This window comes from Electrophorus electricus, chromosome 2, assembly GCF_013358815.1.
Source record: "Electrophorus electricus isolate fEleEle1 chromosome 2, fEleEle1.pri, whole genome shotgun sequence".
NCBI lineage: Eukaryota > Metazoa > Chordata > Actinopteri > Gymnotiformes > Gymnotidae > Electrophorus > Electrophorus electricus.
The window spans coordinates 25,393,573-25,416,122 of NC_049536.1; the positions used below are offsets into that span (position 1 = coordinate 25,393,573).

The window sequence follows — 22,550 nt, forward strand, 5'->3', positions numbered from 1 at the left end:
TAAAATGTGTTGCCATATCAGACTTTATAAACGTTTGTAGGTTGGTAATGTTGCAATATCAGACTTTCTAAAAGTTTATAGGTTATGTGAAAAGTTCTAGTCATCACAGCTTACTTATTTTCATTTTTTCCATAAGGAAATGGTCGTAGTGGACAAACTGGAAATCTGTCCCATGGGATTTGTTCTACTACTACCATATATAGCTCTTTTAGATGTTTTTATTGGTGTCACTTAATCATTGTTTACAAATGCATGTCATATAGCAGTGGAAATGGGTGAGAATGTATAATTGTTCTCTGTTGGTTCATTAACAGCGTAAATACTTAATTCATTAGCAATGACCAGCGCGTGTATAGGCTCATATGACAGTTTACCAGAAACGTTGTTTTTTTTCCCCCATGTCTACAACTAAGGTTTAACAGTCTTAAACGCTGGAAAACCTGTTGTGGAAGTCTTTGAACTGCCCTGTAGCAACACAAAAAAATTCACTAGAAACTTTGGGGCATTTTTTTTTTTCTTCTCTGTGCTTCCAGGTGGTAGAGTAGCCTGAATTAGTGCTACATTCAGGGGATCCCTCATCCACTTGAACCTCAGTGTCCCTAACACCTCACGTGGACAATGTTACACTGTTGAAATCTTGGCTATAAGGCAACATGAACTCACAGATTCAAGAGTTATTCCATGAAAATGCTAAGGTATAGTTTTCTTTTTACATGCATGTCTTTATAAACACTTGGAGAAACCTTTAGTGTAGTCTGCCATGAAACAGCATAGCTCATTGTGATGTGTTTGTTTTTAGTCATTTGTCATTTGTTTTTAGCTTTAGGTTTAAAACATTTTGATCCTTGTTTCCTTAGTCTCTGCACATTTGTAGTGTCTAGGTAGTGTCATGGTATGTGAGTAGGGTATATTTCCTTGCAGGGCTCTCAGATGCATGCTGAGCCATGGTGGAAGGTGAATCTGTTCGTATGGGAACCTGTGCTCTTTGGCACATGGGATGGTGTCTTTACCACATGCATGATCAACATTTTTGGAGTAGTGTTGTTTCTTCGCACTGGTTGGCTTGTTGTGAGTGATGTTACACAACATTAGAGTTTTCTTCATTTGGTGAAGCAGCAACAAACTATGTCATAGTTATTTAATGTTCCTAAAATGCTTTAGTTATATTTTAGTGATAAAGTGATTTTTTTTTAAAGTCCTAAACAGTTACTGGGACCATTAGCATAGAATTTTGGAGTCAATATTCTGTGTTATTCTATGAAAAATGCCAGTAACTATACAAACGTGTAACAATGATGTTTTACCATGATGTAACAGGTAGAGAGAGAGAGACAGAGACAGAGAGAGAGTCTCTTTACCCACCTGTTTACTTGTTGCTTTTCCTAGGGTAACACTGGAGTGTTGCTGGGCTTGCTCCTGGTGTCATTGGTGGTATTGGTCGCTCTGGTGACAGTGCTGTCAGGTATTGGGGTGTGTGAGCGCTGTAGTGTTGGCAGTGGGGGTGTTTATTCAATGATCTCAACGGTTCTTGGAGGAAGAGTTGGAGGCACTGTAGGCCTCCTCTATGTGTTTGGACAGGTGAGAAGCATAGTTGCTGTCTGAGTGCGAAGCCATGGAGTATCTGTAATTTAATGCATCACGATATTTCTCTCTGTTCCCTCTCAGTGTGTGGCTGGAGCCATGTACGTCACAGGCTTTGCAGAGTCAATAGCAGAATTGCTGACTGTGGAGAGTGTGTGGGCTGTCAGGGGGATCTCTGTGGCCGTCCTGCTGGCCCTGCTAGGGATCAACTTGGCTGGGGTGAAATGGATCATCCGGCTACAGCTGGTCCTTCTGGCCATCCTGGCAGTGTCCACTTTGGACTTTATTATCGGGACCTTTAGCCACCTGGATTCAGGTATGTAATTAGTAAATTCCAAGCAAAGTACTGAAGTAATTTGTATTGTTTTCAGGTCTATGTAGCTTAAGCATTAGTTCAGCAAGCTTTAAATCTATATTTAACTATATCATTGCATATAATTCATTAAGAAGTTGATCTTGATATCCATGGGCAGGTTGTCTGAAGTTATCTGTTTAGAAATCATGATAATTTAACTTTTTAGAAATATTTCCTAGTGTCAGGGTTTCATCTGGTCAAAAATGCAGAGACTGATCAGTTTAGGTTGCAGATGTATCTCTAACATATATTTTATATTGAGTAAAAAAAAGTGAATTTGGCTAGAAAGTTTATATTTCTGATTGTAGTCTGTTGAGTGTAGAGGCTATCCTTTCAGACACATGTTGAATATCGGGGCTTTTCTTTTAGATGCTTTTCCTTGCTTTCCTCTTCCTTACATTTCCATCTGTACAATCTGTTGTCTTTCACTCAGCTGTCCAGTAGGTGTCAATGTCGGGCTGATGGGAAGTTCTTTTACGTTTTAATTTTGATTACATTTTTTTTGGCAGTAATATAGTCCATTTCATATGAATTTTAACAGGCACACAGTCATTGTTGTTTTGGCTCCATATGTTACCATACTGGATTTGAAATGAAAACATTAAAACTATAAAGCTACATTCCACAGTGTCAGATTGTGAAGCACAAACAGTTTACCATGTGGCAATTTATACATGGTGCCCATTTTATAGTAGGGTCCTACCATAAGTAAATGGACAGTTGGCTGAACACTGGTTTCTTGGCCACCTGTGTGTCATCACATTGTCCTCACATTGTTAGCACATGCACAACAAGCTATGCTAGTTCTAGATGTAGTTTTTGCATCTGGACTCAGCTGTTGTGTTCAAAACGTGATGACCATAAATTGTCGGGGACAGAAAAACAGGCTATCATGAGGCTTAAGGGACACAGCTAACACATCAGGTGTGCCAAAATTAACTAATGTATAGTTATATTAGTGAGCCTTATAATCATGGCCCAACTGATAAAACTACACTAATGGGTGACTGTAGAATATTTTTAATCTTGTGCAAAATCCCCATGTACAGCTATTGGGCAAATCAAAACCATTGTCTGAAATGAAGGCATAGATGTCTCAGAAGCTACCATAAACAGAGGAAGCAGCATAACCTCCGGTTTTACCACAAGATTCAAATCACTAATAATCCTCAAGAGCAGAAAGGCCATGTGTGAAACATGAGTGGTTGCACATTTGTGACTGCCAGTGGAACTTACTCACTTGTCTTTACTGATGTGACTGAGCAGCATAAATTCTGCTGTATATAATGGGGAACAGCCTTCTCAGAATAGCTGAGTCAGTCTCATAATCTGAAATGAACTGAGCACCATTTTCACTTGCTACAGACAGGGCTGGTCGCAAAAACCTCTGAAACCACCAGGGTCTGGATATTGCTGCATTGCACACCTACCAGAGTACTGGGGAAATTTAATTTGAATTAATTTAATTACTTCTGGATCCCTGCACTGTTATGTCTACTCCCTGAAGCAGGGCTACGGTTCCTATTTGGTTCATGCAGTATTGATAAAATTAAATTAAATTAGCAGCAAATTAAAGCTGCTGAATATGGTCAAGCTATAGTTGAAGTGTCACATTTTGACTTCATAGTTGGTTTTAATTTAAAAATAAATGTGCTGGAGTACAGTACCAAAACACAAAAATTGTCACGATGTGAATATTGCACTGCATTCTCATGGAGTCTAATATAAGTGCAGTATGAGACTGAACTCTAACTCCAATTTTATGTATATAAATACTATAAAATTCTGATAAAACTTAAAGCAGAGAAGCTACATCTCTGCAGAGCATTTGGGTTTCGACTTGAAAGGCCTCTCTGCGTGCTGCATGATGTTTACACAGGAGTCTTGGGTGCTGTTTCAGGTTGAAGGAAGGGCCCGAGCTCCACAGGACGGGCCCGTATGTACTTTCACACTAACCCTTCAGGAAGTCCACCCCAGCACTTCCTGTTCTCTTGATTACTGGCTTCCTGTCCCTAATGGAGAAAATACTTCCATTCTCTCTGCTTCTTTCTTCTCTCTCTCTCTCTCTCTCTCTATCTCTCATATACTCTGCACCCCCTGACCCCTATGTTAAGATGCAGTAAAAGATGAAGAGTAGGGTATTAAAAACTACAGGAAGAGATTAAAAACCTCTACTGAATTTCTCAGAATGTGAGAGATTATTCCCTTGGCTACTGTTGCTGCTCTTATCCTGTGCCCCATGCATGTGTTCCACTCTTTTGGTTTACTCCTTTGAAATGGGCCTGGATCCAGGCTGGGTTGTTTGGGTTGTATAGTGAATAGAAATTCCTAATTTTTCCAGGGTTTTCCAATTAGAACTCATGGTACTGAAGTGATCTCACCACTGGCACCGTGCCAGTGGGTTCCACTTCGGGCATCACATGGGCCACTTACCTGCCAGTGGCAGGAAAAGGGAGCTGGGACACAGATGTGTTTGCACTTGGATAATGCTGTTAATCAGATGGTCAAGGCCAGGCAGCCAGCACAGTCATAACAGAATAACTTCCCCTGACCCTACTGTAAAACTCTCAGATCTCTTGACCTTTCTTTGCAATACTGTGCGGTCCTAAACCATAGAAATTAATCATTTGTTCCTAAAAAGTACCATTTGGTAAAAGTGAGGGTAGCACATACTAACTTGCAGTTGTGTTAGATCATACCTAAAATGCTATGGCTGGAAAAGAAGAGCAAGTTACAAGCAGTTATCCTCCTGAGATTTCTTCAAAATTTCATACCATTGCAATGAGCGCATTTGTTTTAGGGGCCAAAACAAGGGGAAAAAACATCCCCTCTCATACCTTGTCCTCTTCAGTGGGATTTTCTTAAGAGGGGCATTTATCCTACCCCCACCCCCAATGTCCCACACAGTCTGAACTGACTTCTATAACTCAATAACTTCTATAACTGCAATACTGTTAAGTGTGTTGGTCAGTGGTCAAAATTAATTTAGTCCAGTTACTTTTGTTTTATTTTTAATTGTTTTCTTCTGTCCACAAATTGTGTTTCTGCGATGGGACATTCAAGACACCCTGTTGCAATGCCTCAGTTTGGACAGGAAATGTATATGCGCTCATGGTTTTCGGTTGAGGGTGTTAACCGGGCTCACCCACATATTTGGCCTGGGACGAAAGAACAGGCAGGAAGCAAATCGTAGCCTTGTGCTTGAAGTCTCCACATCACTTACTGGTCCCCAACTTCAGATGAGAAGCACTCTCACTATAAATAGCTGTATGCAGATTTGATTTGAAAAGATGTCAAGGAGGGTGGCAGTCACAATCTCTCTCATTGTCTCCCTGTCTGTGTCTGGCATGTAGGTGTAGCTTGCTTGTTGTTGTTTTTTATTGATTTATTGATTTATTTATTATTATAATTATTATTATTTTTTTAAAGAGCTTACACATGCTTATGTCACTGAATCTTCACCTTAAACAATGCTATGAGTATGTATACCTCAAAGGATATGGCCACCAGAATGAATCTAAACAACCTGACATTACAATGATTCACGGATTTCTCAAGTCTGAAGTTCTCAAGAGACTTAATTATGTAACAAATATATTTAACCGTACCAACCATGCTAAATATATTTTAAATTACATATCAGTTTATTCATGGAATTGCAATTGGCAGTAGTATAACTGCAATAGTAACATTAGCTAATATAGTATTGCATTGTTTTATTCTTCATCACTGTGATATTGCTTGAAAAAATGACAAACTAGAATTTTTATTTTATAAATGCTTTATATATTAATATATTTGTTGGAGAAATAAATTCTGTCCAAGGATGCAACATTTTATTTTCATACATGTAAATGATGACTGGAAGTGTCTGCAGTGTAAATCAATCAAAAATACTGCAATCACAAGCACATGGCTGGCTCATCAAATCTCTTTAACCCCAATCTCTTGTTTTCTTCTCTTTGTTGTTTCTTCTCTTTGTCGTTGACAGTTCGTTTTCTCTCTTGCTCCTACTCCGAGCTGTGACTTGGGAGGCTTTGAGGCAGGCAGGGCTTCTGAAAGGGTGGTGACTTCCTTTTGGAAAAACATGTCATTAATCCAAGAGAATGCATTCTTTCCCATCACAAGATAACCAAGAGGGAAATGGCTCATGCTGCTGCTTAACCAGGCCATACAAATCTTTCTCTCTTGCTCGCTTGCTCTTTCCTTCTTCACTGTGATAATTTTCTCACCACTGATGGTTTTGTATACACATATGATTACACTTGGTATGCTTAAATCTATAATTTTATGTAAGTAAAGGGTCAGGTGACATTCAAGAGAGCTGTATTATCCTGTGTCCTTGTTGTTAATACTGTTCTGTAATATTTTATATTGTATACAGACTGAATTTACCATGGCAGAGAGTCATACAGTGTCAGTGTTACATTTCGTAGTTTTCACAACTGCCATCGAGTCTACCCTTCTTGGCACAACACTGATCTTTCCCATCAGTATTTGGGTATCTCTAGTGTCTGTCTGTCTGTCTTATTTTGTTTGCCTGTGAACACACCCAAACACCATTCCAGCATTTGCTTCTGTTGAACGTAGCCCTTGTTTCTGAACATTGTACCCAGTACTGCTCTTGCAGGCATCTTGGTGGGAGCCAATCCAATACCAATATAAAAATATGACATAAAAAAATAATCCAATACCAATCTAAAAATAGAAGAAATATCATCCTAATGTTCATAGTGAATGGTTAGATTCCATTTTGAATGTAATTTATCTCAAAATAACTTTGAAACTATATTAACTTATGTAATGGTGTTGCATGTAATCACTGAAAATATTAGTAATCATTGTTGAATGCAGACATTATTCCAGTGTGAATGTGTTATTTTTAGAACATGGATTCATTGGCTATTCAGAAGAGCTCTTGTGGAAGAACACTCTGCCAGACTACACTGCTGGAGAGACTTTCTTCACTGTGTTTGGAGTTTTCTTTCCAGCTGCTACAGGTACCTCTGCTGGGCTATATATTGTGATGATTTTATCTAACTTGATAAAGATTATGTGTCGTTAATCCTATTCGGATTTAAAGTGCATGTTAAACCATTACTTTGACGTATCCAGTCCCTCCAAATCATCATCTTGATCTCCATTTTTTTTGTCTTTTATATCCTAATAGATACAGTTACATTCATAGGGTGAATGATTGATTCTTTCAGTTTACACAGGGAATGAAAACAGTCACTGGTTTCCTCTGATTCTTCTTTTCTGTCTTCTTTACAAATGTCACTACACCCAAGACCATATTTCTATCAGGTTCTCTTTTATCTTAAAAGTAGAATCACTGACTCTAGAGAGAATCCCATTTAAGGATATTGTTTTAAAAGCCTTTTGTCAGTGACCAAAGCCAGGTACAGGCAAATGTGACTGAGACTTTCAATATTTATCATCATCTTGTCATTTGGCTCTGGCTGAAATCTTGTTTCCTGCATTTGTGTAGCCATTAAGAGCGTGTGTGTGTGCGTGTGCGTGTGCCCATGGTGTAAAGGTGTGATGGCAGGATTCAACATGAGCTCAGATCTTCAAAAGCCTGAGCACAACATCCCTGTGGGGACCCTGGCTGCTGTCTTCACCTCGTATGTGCCTGATTTACCTCCAAATATCTAATCTTTTACAACCTGAAATTTTATTAGATATACATTTGATATTCACTGTTCAGTATATCTTTTGATGGTTATATTTAAATCATTATTTAATAGTTTCACTATTCACTGTTCTAAGGAAAAACCTACCATTTACAGTGCCTACACATACTGGCCACCTCTCTTGTAGGTTCATTAATATGTGTACATTTACAGACTATAGTCCATCTCTTGCCATGCAGTTTGTTAGCTAGCCTCTACACCTTTTAATACTGGCAAGTACCTAACCACAGGACCACTTATGACCAGATTATGGAGAGAGGACCGTTCTCAATGCAGCAGTGACACTGCCATGGCTGTGCTGTGGGTGTTGCAGTTGTATGAGTGTATTCATCTATTGCTGGAGTTTTTACACATGTCTATGCTGCTGCTGGTTTAAATGTCATTTGCCATGCAGAAATCTCCATCTGGCAACTGTCCTGTGGTCAGAAACAGACCGCTGATGAATAGTTAGGGGACGGTTAACACAAACTGTGCATGGCAAAATATGGGGTGTAGTCTATAACTGTACATATACAAGGGGTTTCTAATAAATGAATGTTTTTAATATAGTAGGGGTGGATATTTCTGACAGTTTTCTGAGTAAGTGCTCTGATCAGGGATTTGTTGCATAAAGGCAGTTTGTAGAACCCTCATGGGGGTGAGACTGTGGGTTTTTGCAGGTGGTTCCTGTATCTTGTCTTTGTATTCTTGCTGGGAGCTATATGTACCAGAGACGCCCTGCGCTATGACTTCTTAATAGCAGAAAAGGTAATGTGACATTGTATTCAGCTTAAAGGTTTAGGGTTGTTTGTGGTGTCTTTTTTTTTTTAAATTGTGCATTAGATACCTACAGGCTTATAAAAACTCACAAAATGTGCTTCAGAATGATTTCCTTCTCATTTGAAGTATTTAAGGTAGTTATTGGCTGTAAGAGATTTACAAGTACTACACATTAAAATTTTATTTAAAAATCTATAATTTTTCCCAAAAGATTATGTAAATACCCTCAAAGGCTGCCATTCCACTTTATGATCATAGTAACTGTTTCAGACACCCTGAGCTAGTGTATAGAGGCAAAACAACAGGAACTGTGTTGCTGTCCAGTAACTTACAGATTGTACTCTGTAGTAACTTTAAAGCATACATTTAGTTATATTTATGAATCAGTGGTGAGAGCGGTTTGAGGTTCAGCTCTCGACATTTATTTAATTATACTCCTGAAGATCCAGAAGGTGTAGAAGGGTATCTGAGTTCACGCTGCTTATATTGTAGATGGCATGAGAGCAGCTGGTATGATCGCTGAGATCAGGGACTAGCTGGGGCGTGAGTGTCTGCGGGCCTCACCCTCTCTGGCGGTCATACAGCTGTTCCTCGGCTAGGGTTGCTGTGCAGGACAAGGTCCCTGCTAGAGCTTCTCAGAGTTGAAGCACAGACTGCAGGACTACCTGCAGTGTGATGGTAGATACATATGCAGGCTTAGGGAAATGGGTAAACCAGTGAAGCATGTTGAGTTTTGCATCCTTATTACCCCGATAGCCAATTATTAAGAACATAAAACAAACATTTCTAATTTTCCAGGAAAATAGTTTTTAATGAGACAATGAACAGGCTTATTCATTGTAACAAAAATTTGGTTAATTCGTTGTTTCAGTGAATTATTTATTTAATTCAGCAAATTATTTCTTTGATTTGCTTTGAACTGGACTTTTTTTTTTGTTTGTTTCTTTTCCTGCGGGCTGAGCATAGCTGGGTTGGGTGGGGTCCTGTGCACTCTCTTCCTCTATGTATTTGTTCTGTTTTTTTTCCCCAGGTCTCCTTGGTGGGTTTCCTGTTTCTGCTGGGCCTCTATGTCTCCTCCCTGGCCTCCTGTATGGGTGGCTTGTATGGCGCACCCAGGGTTCTGCAGTGTATTGCCCAGGAGAGAGTTATCCCAACTCTGACTTTCCTGGGCCAGTGGGTGGGTACACAGACTTCAGTCAGTGCTGCAAGGCAAGCATATTATCTCAGAGGCCAAAATTGTAGCATAACATTTTAGAATATAATGTAGTTGTAGAATTTTTTTTAAACCCAGATACAGCCTGGAGTGGTCAGCAATTTGTGCATTTCTTTGTAGGTTAAAAACAGAAAGCAAGCAACTTTTCATGCTGTAAATACTTTAACAGCCTGAATTGTATTTTTATATTCTAGACATGAGGCAGACAATTGGGATAAAACAGATTAAACTGAGTGATACTACTTTTATAAATCAAATCCTTGCCATCATGCTTAATCAGAAGCACTGTTTGGTGTGTCCAGGGAGGCAGATAGTGTCCATAAAAAGGAGGACTTCCTACTTATAGGGCATTTATACTGCTCATCTAAAAAACATATAAAGGGCTAATTATGGCTTTTTAAAAAAAATTTAAAAAAAAGAAGAAAAAGAAAGCACAGCTTGTCCTTTCCCTTGCCCCTCACTCTGTCTGGCCCTACTGTGTGGACTGGAAGCAGGCCCTAGACATCTCGGCCTCGAATCAAAGACCCAGAACAAATGCAGGAATTGGAGCCAAGGCCAGCCCAGGTTAGCCTGGCTCCCTGCCAGATAGTACCAGGGGCACAAGCACAGCACTAATCACACCTTAACCAGGATGAGAGAGAGAGAGAGAGTGAGTGAGTGAGTGACTAACTAAGAGAAGTTGTGTATTGTTAGAATTCAGAAAAGATGTTTTCTCTGGATTGTTTTAGTTGGATGCTAAATAATATGTGGAGATTGTGAGAGATTACTGTGGGAAGATGTGGAAAGCAAATGACTCTTTTACTATGTTCATTTAGACTGTCTGTTCTTATCTTATTTATCATGGCTTTTCATTAATTAAAAGCACAAACTTATTAAAATCTAGTCAGGCATAGCTTCCAAGCAAGTTTTTGATGCCATATGAATGGCCAATATTGCACTGCTTGTTCAGTTTTTAATGTAGTCAGTAAACACATCGGTTGCTTTGAGTATGTGCACTGCATCCATGTTCTCCCACCCCTGTTCATTTGCAGAAGGGTCGCAACAAAACGCCAGTGGCGGCCATTTGTTTGACGAGCTTGATCTCCATGGCCTTCATCTTCATCGGGCAGGTCAACGTTTTGGCTCCCATCGTCACCATCAACTTCATGCTGACCTATAGTATTATTGACTACTGCTACTTCTGTGTGGCCAAAAGCTATGAGCTGCAAGCCAAGCAGAGGAAGCCCTTAACTGAAAAACCCAGTTCAAGGAAACCACTGGTGGCTACCAGTCACCCATGCTATGGCAGCAACAGTGTCATGAACAACACCAACAATGGCACTCTTCTGGAGTTCACCAAGGACATGAACCAGATATTCCCACTGCCCACTGCAGACAGCCTAGAAGAAGAGAGAGCCTCCAGTTCCACAGCCAGGGCCCAGGGCAAGAAGGCAAAAGTTCCTGCTAAGGAAACACTGAACAGCAGTTTCAGGTTGCATTTGAACAACAAGAGTCCACTAGAGAAAGTAATGGATGAGGGGATGTTTGAGCAAAGCTTTGGCCAAGATGATGAGACCAGCAGCCAGGTAGGGCTTATGGAGTCTGAGCCAAGAGTGGAGAGGAAACAGGCCTTGCTTACTGAAAGCCCTATTGAACTGGATCAGCTACCAGGAGAGCCAATAGAAAAGAATGGTGAGTTAGAGAGTTCATCAAATGACATGGAATGTTTATGAAGTGGTCAAGCTCTAAATTTTTCAATGTTTTCTTTATTTTTACAGATTTGAAACAAAAGATGGAGGGATCAGAACTCAGACCAATCCCAAAATCCTTTTATGCCAGGTTCTGCAACCATTGGGTAGCATTAATTGGCGTGAGTGTACTCTTAAATGGCAGTTACAAAATATTTTGAGAAATGTATGTAGTTTAAATTAAATATCATTTTAAGCATATTTTATGTACTTCTTAAGAAAAAGATTGTGTCTAATCCTGTGTAGGCTCTGTGCTCTGTTATGATAATGTTCGTCATCCAGTGGGTGTATGCCTTGGTGAACATTAGTGTTGCCCTCCTCCTGTACCTCTACATTGGAAAAGCAAGCCCTGGTTTGCCAACAGGTAACTGTGGTTTGCCAACAGGTTTTTCCCCCACCTGTTTGGACTGTTTGGATTACATGATTATGGGAATCTGATAAACAGCCACAAATGTTGAAAATTATCCCTGTGCAAAAGGATATGTTTTTTAATATTAATTTGTTTTTTGCATGTAGTAATTTTAAAATTAACTAAGTTTTAATATTTTATTTTAAACATTTCTGCAAACAGTTCATGTATAAATACTTTTATTACTCAGTCTATTAAGATGAGAAAACTGCTAAGAGTAGTCTTTTTGCATTTGTGGTTGTGGCTTGGCATGGTCAGTGTGTTCTGCAGCTGCCGTGTGGGATTTCTGGAATAGTTTGATAGGTGGATTCAGCAACTGTGTATACATACTATTAAGTACTTATCATTGCCATGCCTCCTTCACCTGCCTACACTCTGCTATCCATAGTAGCAGAGATGATGAGTGCATTAATAAGCCTTTGGCATCCATGACCCTGTCACTCGCATCCTTACACTTGCCCATTTTTCCTGCTTCCAACACGTCAGCTTCAACAACTGACTGCTCAGTTGTCACCTAACATATCCTACCCCTTGACATGTGACATTGTAATGAGAATGAATTTTATGTGTGTTAAGATTAGAGTTTTTTCCTGGTAATATTGATTGTTTTGTTCTCTTTCTGATAGGTGCAGCAGCACACTTCAGTTTTTTCCAATGGATTAAGAATTCTCTGAGTAATCTGGGCAGGTAGAGTATGATGGATTAAGGACTCTCTGAGAAACCTGAGCAGATAGATTATGATGGATTATAGAATCTCTGAGTAGCCTAGGCATGTAAAGTATGGTGATGAGGTTATGGTAGAGCTGTGACTCCCTTTTGTTCTTCGGGAAACTCTTAAAATGTCTCCTACTGATTGATGACTTTATCCTTTGCCTTGGCTCATTAAGAGATTTCCTATGCCAAATTCTACAAATAAAACTTTTGACATGGTGATGGATCAGAAAAATGATTTGTCTCTTTGAACTTTAGGAGTGTTTTTCTTGAGTCTTTGAGTTAATATACAGCACTTGATGCCACTGATGGCACTAAAACATTTTTCTCCTTTAGGGGAAAACAAGCAATTCAGGACCAGATTGTGGTGACACCTTCTTTGTCAGAGGTTGGCATGGAAACCAAGCAGTTGACTGAGGAAAATGCGGACTTTGCTTTCCGAGACCGTTACCATCATTCATCCATTATCACCACCACAGACAAAATGGTTCATCCTTAGCTCACTTAACAGACCTCATCCCCCTTAACTGGTCCTGCAATGCATAGCACAGGTGAACTGAGTCAGGGTCAAGTTGTTTTTTTTACGTGATCCTCAATCAGCACACCTTCTTTGGTATGAATTTATGAATATCAGCAAATACTTAAGAATCTATAGAACTACATAAAACTGTACATAGATACAACTTTATAGATTACAATGTCTAATGAGAGCAGTCTAATACCATATAAGTAGTTTTGTTCTTAGACAGGCTCTGGCCTACACTCTACATGCAAATGGACAGGGCTTGTAACTTATGAAATATTACATCTTATTAGGTGTTGTTTGACTTTTGTTTTTGTTATTTTTCGATTGGTATCATGCTGCTTATTTCAAGAACAATTTGAAGTATGCTGTGGGCAGAACAAGTGAGTTTAAATTTTCAATGTACAGGAAGTGCAATAAATCTAATATAAACCTATCCACATGACGGAAAGGGTAGGTGCAGTCTTTTCAGACTTTGTTACAGCCTGTGTTTCGATAGGCTCCTTAAGCAGTGATTTGCAATAAACGGAAGATAAAGATGTGTCAAATGCATTTGCTTCTTGTTAACCTTGTATTGAAGGGTCTCAATTTAAACAAACTTGGCATCCAGTTTTGGATGCCGACGCACCGTTCTGTTGAGCATCTTTTGGACTTTGCGAAAAACAAGCCTGTGATGCAGGCCTTATCACATGCTCGTTACAGCATAACGTAGGCTGCAATGTTTTTCTTTCATTCATACAAGCCTGAATTTGGAGTTGAAGGAATGTGTAGGAAATCGCTTTATTTGATAGGGGCATTCATTTAATAACCACAGGCTAATTAGCCATTCGGTTGCAACAATAGGCACACCAGTAGCTGTTGGGACAGAGAAACTCTATTCTTACACCCATTATTTCTCAGCAAACTTCAGATGGAAAAATCCCGCAACTGAGAGCGGAGTGGGGTGGAAACCGCTATCGCTATGCCGAGGGGAGGAGTTAGTCCATTCGGATGTGATACGAACTTCGGTTTCTGCTTCTCAGCGATCACTGGAATAAAAACCCACTCACTCTAAAAATGAAGGTTAACTAAATGTTCGGGCTTTTACAAATGATAAACTGTTACAGGACACACATTTCCGATGGTGACCCAGACTATTTTATCGTTTGATTTACTACGAAGTCCACAATATTTCGGTCGCTTTTTATCATGGAAACGTGTGCTTTCAGACGCACTCAACGTGTAATTTTGGTGGTAGTTTTCTGTCTCTTAAAACCAACAGTTGCTGGAACCTTCGCGCCGAATATCGACCCGAACGACTCGTTCATGACTGGGACATATTTATCAACTGGCACACACGATTCAGAAGAAACAACTTATTTGCCAAGAAAGCTGACAACTTCCACAATAGTGTTCACTGGGGAGGCTGTGAAGTTTGACCACTCATCCACAGCAAGACTCTCGGATATCCACCCTAGCCTTTCAGAGAGTGAAGCCCAAACTGGTAAGGGTCGCCGCATGCTCGTTCCTTGGTGGAGTTGCATCACAGTGAAATGGTTACCTCTTGTAGTAAACTGAGTTTACAGTAGGCCTAGTTTGCAATGAATTTGCCTGGTAAATTAATCTCTCAGCAGGTTTGTAGTGATGACGGATAAATATATATATATATATATATATATATATATATATATATATATATATATATATATATATATATATATATATATATTTTTTTTTTTTTTTTTTTTTTTTTTTAAACACTGACGATTACTTAAAACCTAGTATGCTATATAAAAATCATATCATGGTAATACACAATTTGTATTAGTGTCAGTGCCATAATATTATGCCTGCTTTGGCGGGGATAACCTATGCTGTATGTGTACAAACACTAAGCAACTGGAAATTCTCCCTGCACTCATCGTAAAACTAGACAATAAGTTCTGATTCAGGACTGTATTTACATTTATTTAGGGATGTATAAAGTTCTTAATTCTTAGGTGCGTTTTAATATATAATTCACTGCATTTTTATTTTTTAATTTTTTTTATAGAGTACTCCTCGAGGTTTGATTGGAAGGTCTGAATATATTAACTGGAGAAATAAATAAACAATATTCTACTTACACATGCTAACACATAAAAGCTTACAGTATAGCCACAAAGCCCATAAGCAAATGCAGTTACTCAAATGCTGCTGCCTGCATCAGTGAATATATCAAAAAGCTGCTTCATTCTGACTAATTTGGGCTTTTAAAACACTTCAGCAGAATGACCACAGCTGCTGTGTGTTGAAGCTTATGAGTAATATACCAAATCCACAGTCTTTGCACTATAATGGACCAGAAATGCAACATTCCAAGGATAGATAAACAGATAGGCCTACTCATAAATGCTGAAATCTTCATTGCCTGTCATTCCCAAAATTCATTGTGCTTTTTAATGTATGACACAAGTGATTCAGTGCAGGTGGGGAAGTTGCATGTTACAGCTTCTTGTTTCAAACATAGTTAGGTATATCAACCTACATCATGCTGTTTCTATTACATGTACTTAGTCTCATATTTTTATTGATAATTTATTGTGTTGATAATATTTTCTGTGATGCTGCACTTGACTGTTTTGACTTACTCATAATAAACCTGGAAATATACACTAGGTTTTCCTAGGTAAGAACATTAAAGTTGTGGCTTCTGTCTGACCTTATTGAATTGGGCTTGTTCCCATGTTGCAGTCTGGTGCAGCTGAGTCGGCTGGCTAAATTGTTTTGTGCTGTACATTAGACTGTACTATATTGACCACTTTTTGGTTGCCTGTCTTTCCATCTATTCACAAATGTTGAATTGCAGTTAACAAGGTGAAATTTGTGTACCTTTTTTAGGGGATACTACCTGAACTTGTACCATGTTGCCTCAGAAATTCAGTGTTTCAGGTTAAGAAAGGGTTGGTACACTGTACACTGATATTTTAGAGCATCATTTGAATTTAGACTGCAGTTCTTGTATTCGTAATTCTGTTAAGAAAGTAAAACATCAGGATTTGTTTATGAAAAGTTATTTAATTGTAATTAGTAGATCAGTAGATATTAATATATATATATATATATATATATATATATATATATATATATATATATATATTAATATATATATTAATGGGGGACCAGATTCCATATTGTAAAAAGTATGATATCTTCTCGGTCAGACCTTTGTACTTTTTCATTACATTATTACCAGGGTATGAACTCCATGTAGAGTTTGACATTGTTATATCATGGTCTTTGCTCGATCAGCGTAAGGAAGGAAACTGCTATTCCCAATGGGTCAGGGTCTTCTCCATTTTTAGGGCTAAAGCTTTTGTTAGCTTAGGCTTTGGCTGCCAGTTATTCTCCACCCAAAATCATACTCATTTTGAGAACATCTTCTGAGATGGGCACACCCTAGTGGTGTGCCACACAAAATGCAGAAAAATGAACTCGTCACTCTAAATGGCCATATGGAATTTTCCTATGGTTAATTACAATATACACATTATGTTGTAATTCACTTGGTTGACAAGCATTAAAAGGTCCTGTTTAAAGTCATTATTAAAGTATTAGAAAATGAATGTGTCTATATATCTGTTAGAAAAAAACTTCTTTTTTTTTTTTCTCTGTGATTTGTGCTTGATACTTTGCTGTTTGCTATTTATACAGCCACTGATCAGAACTCTTTCCACGTGGACACAGAGAGCTGGACAGAGACCAACCCAGATGTGTCCATGGAGCCACTGAGCTCCAGCTTGAAACTACCGACTATCACAGCCACTCAGCTGGGAGAGCCAGCAGTTCTAGCTAACATCACTAATGCCTATCTGGCTTTAACAGAGGATTGGCAGCCTCCAACTGAGGCCAGGACTGCAAGAGACCTCACTGTGACAGAGCTGACCAAACCAGGAATCAACAGTACCGATGTGGCTGATTCCATCTCGCATGCTGACAGCCTCCACATCTCTACCACTGTTACACGCACTCTGCTCTCCATTACATCCAACAGCAGCTTTCCATACATAGAGGACACCAGCTCCTCCGAGACGGTTCCCCGCACCGTTACCTTGGGGGGAGGTAGTACAGGTGTTACTCATGGCAGGAACTACCCAGATGGTCTCTTGTCTACTGAAAGTGACCATTCCAGTGCAACATCTGACGATCATCTCCCCATGAATGCCACCCAAGGGACAGTTCCTAGGTCCGAGGTGCCCCATGTTTTCTTGGGCACACAGTACCAGACTGGACAGCCCAACGTCACAGGGCCAGGCTTTGCAGGGATGGCTGACAGCACCAGTCCTGAGTCCAGTCCATCTTTCACAGAGTTCAACAGTGAGGCAAACACCACAGCTGATTCTTCTACCAGTGGGGCTTCCTACACAGATAGGAGTATGTTGTCACCCTCTGTCCCTCCATCCGTGCCCCCTGAGAATAGTCATGCCATTACGTCCCACCACGACAGTGACACTGTGGCCACTGAGACTGTCACAGGGCGTGTGAGCACCAGCCTAGGGGATGTGGAAGAGCCCCAGACTCATATGGAAGAGACCACTATTTCCGGCCTGACCACTGCACCTCTCGCCCCCTCAGATGTGGACACCACTGTGCAAGAGTCCTTCTCAAAGTTTCTCTTTGGCCAGCAATCCTTTGTCCCCCCAACTGATCATTCATCAGATGGCCTTACCACAGCTTCAGGCCCACAGACTCAAAGACCACAAAATACAGAGGAAGGCACTAACATGGCTAGCACTATCCCTGTTGCTAGCACCAGGCTAGCCAGCACTAGCACTGCAGCTTCGATTACAACACAGAATGTTCAACCCAGCACCACTGCCTTGATGCACATAGCTCACACCACCCTTGTTATCACAGACACTACTCAGGTGCTGACCACGCCCACTACAGAACAGTATGCCCCCACCTCCCGAACAGCCACACCCCTCCAGCATCCCAGCTCATCCCAACCTGGAGATATGGGTACTGATGTGAACACACCACACCAGGAAACCAGCACTGCTACCCCAGGAACGACCACCAAGCATACCACTGCCTTCTACACTAGGAGCACCCCCGCCAGGACTACTGCAGTAGTGAGCACAGGAAGGCACACTGTCAAAGGCCCTACAGAGAAGGAAACCACAACCACACAGATGTCTTTGAAGTCAACCCCGTCTCCTGGTGTGTCTCTCAAGCCTAATATCATTTATTTAACTACATCCTTTTTCAAGCTTGCTGACATATCTTTACTATGTTGATGATATGCTGCTTTTTTAGTAACACACAAATAACCCTTTAAAACCTAATACTGGTATATTTAAATGATATTGTACATTAATATGATGTAATTAATGGTCTCAGAGAACAACCTATCATAGTTTTGTAAAAACATAGTAATGTAAAGATGATCTAACCTATTACACAGTTTGTTGAAGGGACTGCTCAATGGGCTGTCCTACCACGATCATGATAATACAATACCTATTACGCACGTTTTGACCTGCAGATGTGGATGAGTGTGTGAGCAACCCATGTCCACAGGACTCGGTGTGTGTGAACACTCGTGGCTCATTTAACTGCGAGTGTGCCCTGGGCTATGACCTGGAGGATGGCCGCAGCTGCACGCAAGGTAGGGGGTCAGAGATCTGCTCCACAGTGTGTAATTTAATGCTGTCAATTTTGCTGTCTTTAATAAAATATTGGCTTGTTCAAACTGTTTACAAACTACTGACTACTGACTAAACTTCACAATGAAGACTAACTTCATTGTGTTTGTGATTTTGCTTCACAGCAAAGACGTTCTTAGGTATGTTCAGTGTAAACAGCCCTTTGTACAACTCCAGCACTGATCCGCATGTACTTCACAGGGAGATCCTGCAGCTGGTATGTAGTGGGAAAAATACATAATATTGCCCATTTTGGACTCTGTATTAGATTGTGCTCCAATGCCATGTTAAGTGGATATGCTATAGTCAGTTGAGAGTTTGAATTAAAAACAAAACAAAAAAATGTCTAATGAAATTAATGCTTTATTCATCCTCTAATTTTAATTATATATTTTTTCCAGCTAAATGCATCTCTGTCCATTCTACATGGTTATAGACGTTCTACACTGCGGTGAGTTTGTTTTTATGTCATCAAAAACTGTGCAACCATATTATTTAAGGGAAAGGATACAAATTAAATCAGGGAAAGTTGACATTCTTAAGTGGTTGTATTACTTGACAGACACTTTTTGCTAGTTCACACACATTTGGTTCTGGCTTGTTTAAATAAACACCTTTCATTGACACATATCGTTATATCTGCTGTGGTTTTCGTTTGATGGCGAGATGTCATGACTTTGCTGTTTTTGTGAGCAGAGACAAAGATGGCTTGCATATCATGAATATGTTCTCCATGTCTGCCAATGTGACCACCCATGAGGTTAATAGTAGCATCCAGATGTCTCTGAAGAACTGTGGGAAACCACAATCCGTCTGCTCGCTCCATCAGCGTTACCAGTTGACTTACCAAAGTACGTCCCATCTTTCCTTCCCCGCACTAGTTCTCCTACTCTATTTTACACACTTTTCTTGCTTTGTCACCCTTTATCTTGCAGTCCTCTTTACTTCTCCCCTCCTTAATCTTCTGTCACATTCTCCATTTACTGTACTTTCTGTTTGGAGTTGCTGACACATAGCAATTTGTTACAAGGCAAATGACCAGATGGTAGTTCTGCATCTTGATTGGTTGAACAGCACTGTATGATAATCAGTGAAGTACCCAACAGCTCATATAGAATTACATTAAACTGTTAAGTAGAAATGGCTACACTAAGTAAAAAAACAGTCAAGGTTTTGGATAGCTCAGGTAGTTAATGTGTCAGTTTGAAATCCCTATGTTCTTGCAGCGGAAAGTCTGTGCTTGGTTCAGAAGAACAGATGTGACACCCAGTATTCCGTGTGCAATGATACCTATGGGACGCCATACTGCCAGTGCCAGAAAGGCTACTTTAAAAAGAACCCGGAGGACACCACCTGCAGAGGTAGGAACTATAGATCCACTTAGCAGTCGGGATCATGTTTGGAAGAGCAAAGCTTAGGATACTAGAGGTATTTGAACTCAAGATTGTCATTGTTGTGTAATAGTGTTGATTTTGAGCTTAAGTCCTTTTCCAATGTTCCCATTTTTCAGACTGTGGTGATGGCTTCGAGCTTTTTAATGGAACTTGTGTAGAGTAAGTGTTTGTGGACCAGTTAATACTTTTCTGTGCCTTTTACCTTCAAACTACTGTACTTTAAATCAAAGATTTAGATATATTTGTTTACTGTCTTTCAGATGCACATTTGGATTTGGAGGTTTTAACTGCAATAATTGTGAGGAGCTTTTTATATTAGTTCATATTGAATTTACTCTTTTCATATGAATTACAGTCTGTTACCATGTGTAGAGACAAACCACTGCTAAGAGATATTTTGAGAATATTATTTGTTACAGATTATGTTACGTGCAATGTAAACTTAGAGTTACTTTAGAGTTGCACTACTGTTTACATTTAGGCATTTGGCGGTTGCTTTTGTAATAACTTGCTTTTTTATATCAGTTTATGGGCTGATAGCCAAAGTGGTGTCACCTGCTGCTGGAGGGTTTTTGCTCCTTGTCATCATTGCTCTGATAGTCACATGTTGCAGGTACCCACAGCTCCATTATGGACAATAGTAAAAATGAAATCATAACAATATATATATATTTTTAAACCAGAGGTTTAAAGCTGTAAAATTGCATAATAACTTGAGATAAAACTATTATAGAGATGTAAATATTTTTTAGTGTACAGTATATTAAAAAAAGGTTATTGAACTTTTATGATACTTAGACCAAATAATATAGTAACACAAAACTGCATGGTCTGTAGTTACCTTTGTTAAATTCTTGTTAACTTCTTTCACAGGAAAGACAAGAATGACATCAACAAAATCATTTTCAAAAGTGGGGACCTTCAAATGTCTCCATATCCAGAGTTTCCCAAAAGCAGCCGTGTGTCTCTGGAGTGGGGCCGTGAGACAATCGAGATGCAAGAAAACGGCAGCACCAAGAATCTGTTGCAGATGACAGATATCTATTATTCTGTGTGTACTCAAATAAACACACTGATCGTTCTAATTATTACTCAAATTTTATACTTAAAATAATAAATAATAATAAACTATATAAATGTATTTTATCGCTACCATTAAGCAACTTGTTCTTAATTTTCTGTCTTGTTGTTTCATAATCTCTGGTTTACAGTATGGATGTGCTGCATGCAATTATATCATCACGTGACTAACATGGAACTCTGGGTTTTATAGCCAGCTCTGCGGAATGCTGATCTGGAGAGGAATGGGCTGTATCCGTTCTCTGGCCTCCCTGGTTCGCGGCACTCCTGCATCTACCCAGCACAGTGGAATCCGTCGTTCATCAGTGATGACTCAAGGAGGAGGGACTATTTCTGACCCCGCCCCTATCACCTCAGCAGGTCAAGCTCAGGCCAGGACATTAGGCCTCTCACTGGCTGAAGCTGGACAACAACTGACCACTAAAAGGCATTTGAATGTGAAAATTAACTGGCAGAAAAAGACTGTTATTAGATTAAGGCTGGAAGAAAAGTTCTGATCAGGGTTGTTTGGCATTTGCATTCACAGTGACTGGGTAAAACTGCAGTTGTGTTTCTGTTCAATGACTGAACTTTAGTTATTTCAGAGGTGTTTTGTTTTTTTTATTTTGTTTTGTTTTCATCTAAAATCATTTCTATCCACACCTTAGAACTGTGAAATAATTAACAAAAATAGGAAATTACACACAATTTGTGCAGTTATTAGCATATTCATTGTTGCACTGCAAACTCATCACAGACATTTCATTATCTCAAACGGAATAAGCCATAAATGTAACATATTTATAACTAGAGTGATTCACCTCCTATGTTTTGTAAATGTGTGTGCATGTGTTCAATAAGGGGTGTGTGTGTTGGGGGAGGGGGGGGTGTGTGGGTGGGTGTGTGTGCACATATGTGTGTTTGCACATGTCTGTTTGCATATGCATGTGCATCAAAAGTTCTGTATTGTGCAAGTTCCTTATGTGTGAGGGATGAATAATATTTTTTATGAAAAACTGGTAAGCTTTTGAAATGGTATATTGCTGTAGATTTTGTTATCAGTAGATGTAGCAGAACATAAAAGGTCATTATATTAACATTCACTTAAGGACCTTCAATGACCAGAAATACACTTGGTGCTACTTCTTTGAATAATGCATTTGATAGCAATGCAAGCTTGACATATAACAAACAGTACCATGATGTCTAATTTATTCTAATAGCAATGCATTTCTAGATAAATATGCAGTTCTGTTGGATATATCTTCTTCTATCAGAATCTATGAATTCAGCACCTCCATTCACGATGTCTGTGTGAGTGAGGGAGAGGGAAAGGGTGTGAGAGACGGGCAAAGCCGCTGGCCCCATGTGGTGCCAGCTATCCACTATCTTGCATGTTTGGTTAGGAGAAACGGCTTACTACCTTTATCAGTATTGTTTCCCTCCTTTGTGGATGG

General features: G+C 39.5%; 2 protein-coding genes across 3 annotated transcripts; both read left to right on the forward strand.

Annotated features, from left to right (window-relative positions):
* Positions 1-565: 565 nt before the first annotated feature.
* slc12a8 (solute carrier family 12 member 8) lies at positions 566-13,526 on the forward strand. Its single transcript, XM_027030813.2, has 13 exons — positions 566-695; positions 922-1,068; positions 1,387-1,578; positions 1,666-1,897; positions 6,823-6,936; positions 7,476-7,563; positions 8,292-8,379; positions 9,422-9,568; positions 10,636-11,275; positions 11,362-11,453; positions 11,578-11,695; positions 12,367-12,427; positions 12,788-13,526. Exons 1-13 carry the CDS (start codon positions 654-656, stop codon positions 12,948-12,950), a joined length of 2,124 nt encoding a protein of 707 aa, XP_026886614.2. The 5' UTR covers positions 566-653; the 3' UTR covers positions 12,951-13,526.
* A 427-nt stretch (positions 13,527-13,953) lies between these two features.
* On the forward strand, positions 13,954-21,689 carry heg1 (heart development protein with EGF-like domains 1). Of its 2 annotated transcripts, none has more exons than XM_027030819.2 (12): positions 13,954-14,457; positions 16,680-18,155; positions 18,481-18,603; positions 18,766-18,857; positions 19,042-19,091; positions 19,337-19,491; positions 19,867-20,001; positions 20,151-20,193; positions 20,295-20,332; positions 20,560-20,647; positions 20,908-21,085; positions 21,308-21,689. In XM_027030819.2, exons 1-12 carry the CDS (start codon positions 14,163-14,165, stop codon positions 21,449-21,451), a joined length of 2,817 nt encoding a protein of 938 aa, XP_026886620.2. In that variant the 5' UTR covers positions 13,954-14,162; the 3' UTR covers positions 21,452-21,689. The 2 variants fall into 2 exon arrangements, with proteins under 2 accessions (XP_026886620.2, XP_026886618.2); XM_027030817.2 differs by having other exon boundaries at positions 13,955-14,457; positions 16,647-18,155.
* Positions 21,690-22,550: the final 861 nt, after the last annotated feature.

Excerpts from the sequence above, each read along its gene's own strand:
- slc12a8 (XM_027030813.2), top strand. The coding sequence starts at position 654 with ATGAACTCACAGATTCAAGAGTTATTCCATGAAAATGCTAAG. Across the intron at positions 696-921 it reads TATTCCATGAAAATGCTAAG|GGCTCTCAGATGCATGCTGA; the intron begins GTATAGTTTTCT and ends ATTTCCTTGCAG. Across the intron at positions 1,898-6,822 it reads CTTTAGCCACCTGGATTCAG|AACATGGATTCATTGGCTAT; the intron begins GTATGTAATTAG and ends TGTTATTTTTAG.
- heg1 (XM_027030817.2), top strand. The coding sequence starts at position 14,163 with ATGGAAACGTGTGCTTTCAGACGCACTCAACGTGTAATTTTGGTGGTA. Across the intron at positions 18,858-19,041 it reads ACAGGGAGATCCTGCAGCTG|CTAAATGCATCTCTGTCCAT; the intron begins GTATGTAGTGGG and ends TATTTTTTCCAG. Across the intron at positions 20,194-20,294 it reads TTTAATGGAACTTGTGTAGA|ATGCACATTTGGATTTGGAG; the intron begins GTAAGTGTTTGT and ends ACTGTCTTTCAG.